Source organism: Camelus bactrianus, chromosome 11 (genome assembly GCF_048773025.1).
Source record: "Camelus bactrianus isolate YW-2024 breed Bactrian camel chromosome 11, ASM4877302v1, whole genome shotgun sequence".
Classification (NCBI taxonomy): Eukaryota; Metazoa; Chordata; class Mammalia; order Artiodactyla; family Camelidae; genus Camelus; species Camelus bactrianus.
This window is the reverse complement of record NC_133549.1, coordinates 13,479,018-13,487,198: the sequence shown is the minus strand read 5'-3', so window position 1 is coordinate 13,487,198 and position 8,181 is coordinate 13,479,018. Positions and strand designations below refer to the sequence as shown.

At 47.3% G+C, this 8,181-nt stretch overlaps 1 protein-coding gene across 1 annotated transcript in view; it reads right to left on the bottom strand.

Moving 5' to 3' along the window:
- Positions 1–8,181, bottom strand: part of EDARADD (EDAR associated via death domain) — a 54,016-nt gene that overhangs the window by 28,151 nt on the left and 17,684 nt on the right. Inside the window, exon 4 of the mRNA XM_074373263.1 lies at positions 6,099–6,157. Within this exon, the coding sequence (XP_074229364.1) occupies positions 6,099–6,157 (59 nt within the window). The remainder of the gene's footprint in view (positions 1–6,098; positions 6,158–8,181) is intronic.

Sequence of the window (8,181 nt, the reverse complement as noted above, 5' to 3'; positions counted from 1 at the left end):
AAAAGTCTGCCTTTCAGGGTTCTCATTACTGCACAGTGTGCCAGATCCCAGAGCAGCCACTCGGCAGTGCAAGACCCCGGTCCCTTTCCAGGGCCCATGTTTGAAGCCCTTTCTATGTACAAAGTGATGTCCCAGGCTCGTCGATCAGCCAGAAGTGGCCAAGAAGGGTAGGGTGGCGAGAGGATACAGCGCATGCAGGACAAGAGGGTCACTTGTGGCCAACCTCACAGTAACTCGAACTGTAGATTCACGTTAACATAAACTAAAATTATTCCTACTTCGACCTTGCTGTGCGGTAGGTGAACTTAACCCACGGCCAGACACTTTCAGCCCCCTACTCAATGCTGTCATTTGCAGGGAGGGAGTAGGGTGGGTCGGAGTCACCGAGGAGGCCTTTGGAAACTACTCCTGTGTTTGGGGTTTGGGAAGGCTGGGCTCTCCCTCCTGCAGTTCTGGAAGCTCAGAGCTCCCTCCTCCCGTTCTGCTTCCTTCCCCACCCGCCTGCCTCTCTTCTCAGCGAGGGCTGACGCCTCTCCATCCTCCTTCCCGCGAATAACAGGGCCAACCCCTGCCCTGCAGGAAAGAGTCCTGGGAACTGAGGGCCCAGCTGCCCATGTGCACGTCCGGCCGCTCAGCCCCTCTGTGGCTTCCGGAGGGAGGAACCCGCCAGTGAGTCCTCTGCAAACCAGGCTGCCGCATCGGGGCCCCTGAGGTGGTGGAGCCAGCGAGGCCGTGAACCTGGCCTTGCACAAGCGCCGATTCCTGGGCACTCGCGTCTGCAGCCCTTCCTGCTGCTTTCTTTAACACCTTCCACAAAGCCATCCTTTGCTCTGGTCACCTGAACACAGATTCCTTATTACAAATGGGAACCCCCAGCCCCTCTGGGGTCGGCCTCCCCTGCATCATCTTTCTCTGCCGCCCCATCACCAGCAGAAATGTTGTACAGATTTGTTCGTGGTTAGTGTCATTTATTCATTACACACTCATACCACTTTTATGATGTGCCTGGTGACATCTTAAGAGTGTAAAAAAGATGAACTCACTTTTCCCCCCTCCACTGGCCAGCTAAGCTGTTTTCTTGCTGTGTGACAGTGGCCCTGCCATGCACCTGGTCACCAGCGGGGACTCTCTGAAGCAGATCTCCAACCCTTCCCTCTTCTTCAGTCCCAAGTCCTGTCAGACCCTGAATTCTTTACATCTCTCCCCCAGATATGTCCTTACTAGTTGGTTCTTGTTTTTCCTCCTTCTGTTTTCAAGCACTGTTAGGGGTTGAATGGTGTCAGTCAAAAGACAGACCCTGGAGTCCTAACCGCCACCGCCCCAACCTCAGAGAGTGACTGTATTTGGAGACAGGCTCTTTGCACATTACATGCGGGCCCTTGGGTGGGCCCTAAACCAGCGTGACGGGTGTCCTTACAGAAAGGGAACTGTGGACCCAGAGACGGGCACGCACGGAGGGAAGACGATGTGTTGACAATGGGCGGGGCGGTGGGGGGAGACGGTGGTCTATGAGCCAAGGAGGGAGGCCTGGAACAGACCCCACCCTCCTGGCCTCAGGGGGAGCCCACCCTGATCTCAGTCTTGTGGACTGTGTGGAGGTCCTCACAGCAGCCCTGGGGTGGGGGGGCACACAGTTCTCTGTACTGCACTACCCTTCTCCAACTCCTCTTCCACGAGCGGCACCCAGGCCCTGCGATGACCCTGCAGGGTGACTGCGGGAGCAGCTGGGGGACTCTGGGCCTCAGTCTTTCTTCCCACCCATCCGCTGGACAGGCCACCACCAGGATAACCCACCTATCTAAAACTCTGTTTTTATCTTGTCATTTCACAGGAAATGGGAACTTTCGGGAAATTCCCCGGGCCCGAGGGGACCAAGCCCGGACTTCCATCCTGCCCTGGAGACTCCCCTCCAGGGAAGCCCCTCCCACGGCAGAGAAGGCTTAGGGGAGAGAGGGGCTAACAGGTCTCTGGGTGGGAGAAACAAGTCTTTGTCCCGAGAAGCTTCCTTACCTGCTGAATGAACTCCACCAGTGACTCCTCCCTCTCCTTTCCCTCTCATGTTTATGAGGATCTAAGGCAGAGGTTCTTAGCTTAAACACCCAACTCAGCGTTCCCTGCTACAGACTGTGAAACGCCCAGTCTGACTGTAAGCTCTAAGTGTTCCTCAGTTTCCCCAGCACCTACGGGAGAAGTGGTAATAAACCCCTGGCTCAGGCACTTGATAGACGGATGGATGACGGGGTGGCTGCTTATCTGTCCTCCCGTAATGTGTTTCCAGTTTACGAAACACTGTCACACCGCCGCCTGGTCGTACCTTCCCTGCTACCCTGACGAATGTGGCAGAACCACAGAGACCTTCTTATCACCCACTACCTCCTTAAGCCTTCGGCAATTACGTTTTTGTCCCTAGGATGGATTTCCCTCCTGAAAGGCCCCGGTAACATCTGCCAGGACAAATCTAATGGTGTCTCTGCAGACCGCACCCCGGGCCAGGTGACGACGCTGGCAGCCCCATCCTTGGCATCTGAAGCAATGCCCAACGCTTGCCTTTTTCTCTCTTTATTCCACACGTATTTGCTGAGACTTACTGTGCACTAAGCATTGAGGACACACTTACGAGCAAGGAGACACGGCGGCCCCTGCCCTCGCGGGCCAAGGTCCAGTCGCTGGGAGAGACAGCGATCGATCGGTCGTCAGCACACATTCAGCGACAAACTGGGTCAATGCCTGACAGGAATGCCTCGACCACACACAGCCTTTTCTCCGGCGTCTCCGCGTCTGCCTTGAGCGCCTCCTCTGGCCTCCAGACGGAAGTGCTCCTCAAGGCTCCATCCCCAGTCCTCCTCTTTGCTCTCTGACAAGGACTCTCTCATCCTCCCCTCCAGCTGTAACCTGAGGCATGAATCCTAAACCAAACCCCAGTAGGCAATTCCTGTCACACATCTCACAGACCCCGAATCCTACAACCCACGAACAAAGCTCAATCCTCACGACACGCAAACCTTACCTTCTTCCTGAATTCTCTCCTGATACTGTTAGTAGCAACCACCTCCCAGGCACAGGCTCAAATCCTAGTCTCCTCTCTCTCCAGTCCCCCAGGGTCCCAGATGCAGTCACAGGAGCATCACTTAAAACCGCCAATACCTCCTGTCGACGTGTCTGGTGTTCAAGGTTCGGGGGCCCTGGCTCCAACGTGTCTTCCAGCCTCACCACATACATCTCCCAGTGCTCCAGCTCCAGGCACAGTATCTGTCACTCGCTCTCCTCGGAGCCTTGGCTTACAGCATTCCTTCTGCTGGGGGTGACCTCACCCCACACACACCCTAGTGTCTGTTTCTATCATCAATAAATACCAGGGACAACAGTATCATGTAGCCATTCAGACTGATGGTGAGACCGTGCAGAGAACTGGACGAGATGTTTATGAGATAATATTACATAACAAAAGCAAGATATAAAGTTATCTGCAAACAAGTTTTATAATCATTCATATAAAAATGCACAAGTGAATACATCGAAGTGACAAAAATAGTTGTATTAGAGTGGTGAAATTTTCAATGAGTCTTTTCATTTTTCTAGATTCTAAATACGTGTTTTTAAACATACACGTATTTCACAATACTTTTAGATTTACAGAAAACTTGCGACAATAGCATAGAGCACTCCTGTATACCCTGCACCAGCTTCCCTCATCACTAACATCATACATCAGAGTCATACTAACCATACCACATCATACCAACATTTTAATGTCGCTTTTAAAACTTAAAAAAAAAACAAAACTATAGTTTGGTAAAACCAAGTAAACAGATAAACAGCGGAAAATGTCATTTCCCTCATAATCTCTAACTCCAACTTGGCATCCTAATATTTACTATTTTTCCTATTACTTCAGTCTCCACTTGGTATGGATTCTTGGCTGCAAACTGGAAGAAATTTTGCTTTACTCTGATTTGCCATATATGTGTGCGTGAAGTTAAAATGGTTAAAATTTTATTGTTTGACTTGAACATTCTGTGCAACGTCTGCTTTAACATAAAGAACCATGAACAATTCTTAACAGCTGAATTCTATCCACATCTAGAATCTAATGCTGGGCACACTGCTTCTCCACCAAGTCTGGAAGCTCTGCTTGGGGTCTGGTCTCCACCCACCGCCCCCGCTGCGTGTCTCGTGCCCGACAGTACCCAGTCTCCGGGCATTCGCTCGCTAAGGACCGGGTGTAACAAACTCTAGGAGGACGACAGCTCAGATAGACGGGGGTATTGATCTTAAATTGCCAAAAGTAAAGGGTTCTTTATGAAATTTTCTGAGACGTCAGACTTCAGTTGTTGACACCAGGATACCACAATGTTTTTCCTTGGCATCATTCAAAAAAGGCAGCTAAAGTCTTAAGTAGAAGTGGATTTTAGTTTTTAAATAATAAAAATCACTGAAACGGTAAATATTACATAGTCAGAACAATGTGTTTTCAGCTTGCTTTTAACGTCTGAGCTACAGAAAATGAAGTGTGGGGTTTGTTTTTTTTAAACATTTCTTCCCTAGTGAGTTTTCTTTGTTCTAACTGCCAAGTTGGTTTCAAAGAATCTTTCTGGATATCTCACAGTTAGAACAAATCCTATAGATGATGCAAAGAAATAGCCAACTGAAGTAGCTAGGTGCAGTGTTACTTTTTATAGGAATATAAGACATCCTGTTTTAAAACAGAAGATAATAAAAGTCTCAAATAGGATCCCCCACTTTTTCAGTTGTTAACTCTTTTCATCTTTGAGAATAATCTTACTTGGTAAAGCCAGAACTGTAACACTAAAATAAGAAAAAACACCAAAGTGTCCTAACGCATATTCCGTTCCTAATCTTAAACGATTTTGGAAAATCCCTAAAACTAAACAAACAATATAACAGTCTTGTATCTTCAGAGGAGTCTGTATCATGTCACCAAAAATGTGAGGAGCAAATCTTTACTGAACAAATTAAGCACTGCAAGAAAGGAAAGACTTACACTTTAGGTTTGTTAAAAGAGTTCAAATTCAGTCAGGGTCGAAGTCAATCATTAGATCATAATTCGAAGGAAAATGCTGAGTATCAGGACTAATGAATAAGAATATGATAGTCACAGGGGGTGACTGAAGACCCCCAGGTCAAAGTTAAAAGTAGCACCAGGGACAATTTTCAAGAGAACTGTGTTTACAGTTCAAATGGCTTAAAATGGCTTGTTTTTATCAACTATAGTTAGTATAACTTTGCTTTACTTCAAAAGTGATTTGATTACCCAAGAATATCACTATTAATGATTTATTACTGACTGATGTTTTAAGCCAGACTAAACAAAGCTTCAAATTTGTCCTGTTACAAATGAGCTTGTTGTTAGGGAGAGAGCAGGGCTGAACCAGCCCGTCTTGAGGCGAAACATCCTTTTTGAGCCATTTAATGCTGTAAATATAACTTAGCAGGTTGAGGTCTTGTGCACTTTTGCTAGTGAGCTCTGAGTGAGTGAAAAGAGATGAGCTGACAGTACAAAAAGTAACTGAAGCACTTGGTGACCCAAGGAAGCTTCTGGAAGGATGAACCCCAAAAGGTGAATAGTGGGTGACAAGCAGTTCTCAGTCTTTTGGTACATTTTTGTTCTATCTGAAGTTTAAAATAACAAACCACTCTTTTATAATCGGAAAGCAATAAGTGCATTTTGGAGAAGGACAAGTAAAACAATACGTTAAGGTTTGATATCAGAACAAAGTAAAAGTTTTATAAAACATTACAAAAATGTTATTAAAAACTATCCAGTTCTGTTGTGGCTTAAAAAAAAAAATGTTCCCACCCACAGCAAACCAACTACATGTAAAAGAAAGCCGCTCTTCTTTGTAACTCAATTACACGGATGTTCTGTTTGGGGCATATGGATAAATATTTATTTCAAAGAATGGATTAAAGCTACCACACTCACTAAAAGTAACAGAATTTGTATAGACATGCCATATTACTGGGATGCTTAAAGATCACTTCCACACTTATTACCTGACAATTCTGTTCTTCACTCTTTATTTGTAAAGCTCTAGAAGACAAAATAAGGGTAAAAATATAACTGAAATTATTCCTACCTGGTGTTGCATGTCAGAATTTGTCGGGCAGTTCAAAGTAATTGGATCACAGTCCTTGGCTAGGGGAAAAAAAAAAAGACACAAAGCTTGATGAAGACAGCCCATACTCCGGGGCGTAAGGCCAAAGTTAAGACTCAATATTGTGACTCAGTATATGTGCCTTGACATCCGGAAAACCCAGGAGGGCCTGGACAGCCCAGCTGCACCTCTCCCTGCTCTGCCCCAAGGACACAACCCCAGCTGAACAACGTGTCTTATCAAGGGACTCGGCACAGTCCCCACTGATCCGGGAGCGGTGGATTTCAGTTCCTTGCCAGACCCCTGAATTACTCAGACAAGCCAATCACATTCTTCCTTGGGAACCTGGGGCCATCAGACCCCTCGTGATAGGACAACGCTTGTCACCTACAGCCCCTGGTTGTCCATTCTGTTTGCAAGTGCAACCCCAGGTGACCCTGCATAGAGTGCAGTGTCCTCCTCCCTCAGGCTGTGGGTACACAGACTTGTAAGCCGCTGTCAACCTCCTCTGTCCAGTGTCAGGAGCCCTGTGTGTGGCCATCCCCACGACCCCAGGGCAGCACCCCTCCCTCGCCAATGGGGTGAGCAGGGGGAGGTCAAAACGCATTCCCTCTGACTAACGTGACATCAGACTCCATGTGCTCACTGCTGTTCTGACTGCTCACTGAGCCTTTCAGAGAGCAGAGTGGGACTGCACTCGTCTTCACAGCTCACCCTCCTAAAAGTCACACCAAAACCCTTTGGGTATTATTGTTAGAGTGCGGACTGCCAGCAACAGTCAAAGGAACATGACAGGTCAGTGAAGTGTTTAACACCTTTCGGAATTAACTGCTAGGAAGGAAATTCCATCCCTAGGTTATCTCACTTATGTGTTAACGTCACAGCTCCCCAGCTTGTGGTGAAGATGGCACAAATGTTTTAAAAATGGATTTTGTTCCATCAGATTTTAATCTTCAACCACAGAATTCAATGTCGCACTCTAAAATTTGAGAGCTGACAGAAATACGGTATGTTCTGAAAGAAACGTTTAGTGTCGTGTAAATGTTTGGAGTTACGAAGCCTTGAATGGAGAACCATTTAACTTACAGTTCAGAAGTTAAGACTGAATGACTGATTGATTCACCTATTTATTTTTTACGTTCATTACCATTTGTTGACCTACTACATGCTGGTTTGATAGGTTTGCTCACATAAGGAGCTGTGTTCATTGCCTCCTACACAATACTGACTGGAGGAAAGGACATTTTCCCTCAGTTGTGTTGTCTGAGAAAGTTAAACTAAAAGCGTGGTCTCTGACTGAGACTGTTCTCTCTGCGAGCTGGACCAGCAGAGACCCTGCTGAGGCGTGTGTGTCTCAAGCTGCGGTCCCGGCTCTCTTCCATCAGAATCCCTGGGGCTGCCTGCTAACAGTGCAGATTCCTGCGCTCCCCTCCAGACATCCTGAATTGGAATCTCGGGGACCCCAGCAACCTGACGCCTACCAAGCACCCCATGGAATTCAGATGCCCTCTAAAGCGTGGCTCTTCACAGCAAAAGGAATGGACATGTGGGTGCAGCCATACCAGTTCCCACAATGCCTCCCGTCGTAATGACCAACCCAGCATTTCTGTAGAGGTGGGGCTTTTTATTTCCCAATATGTTAACTTAAATTATAAAAGCAGCAACTTTTCTCATACGGTCCCCCAAACACTCCTATGGTCGTGTCCCTCTCCTTCCCCTCCACTCCCCACCAAAGGGAAAAAACCCTGCAGAATGGTCGCTTTGTGTTCCTGTCATAATTTGGGGGAGGGGGTTGATCTGGGGTTTGCTGTAACAGGGGATTGCCAAGAGTCTCGGGCAAGGTTGGGTGGGAGGCACTGAGTTTGTAGAATGAGGGGGCCCAGGACACATCAAGTCATGCAGGTGGGGAAGGGGTGTAGCTTCATGTTAGAACAAGGAAACCTATTAGCAAAATACCATCAGTCAGGCGAGGTGAGAAATCATGTAAAATACAACATAGTGACTGGCTTGCTTGTTTGGGGCAGGCGTTTGTACTTCCGAATTACGTTACTTATTTCCTGAGTCC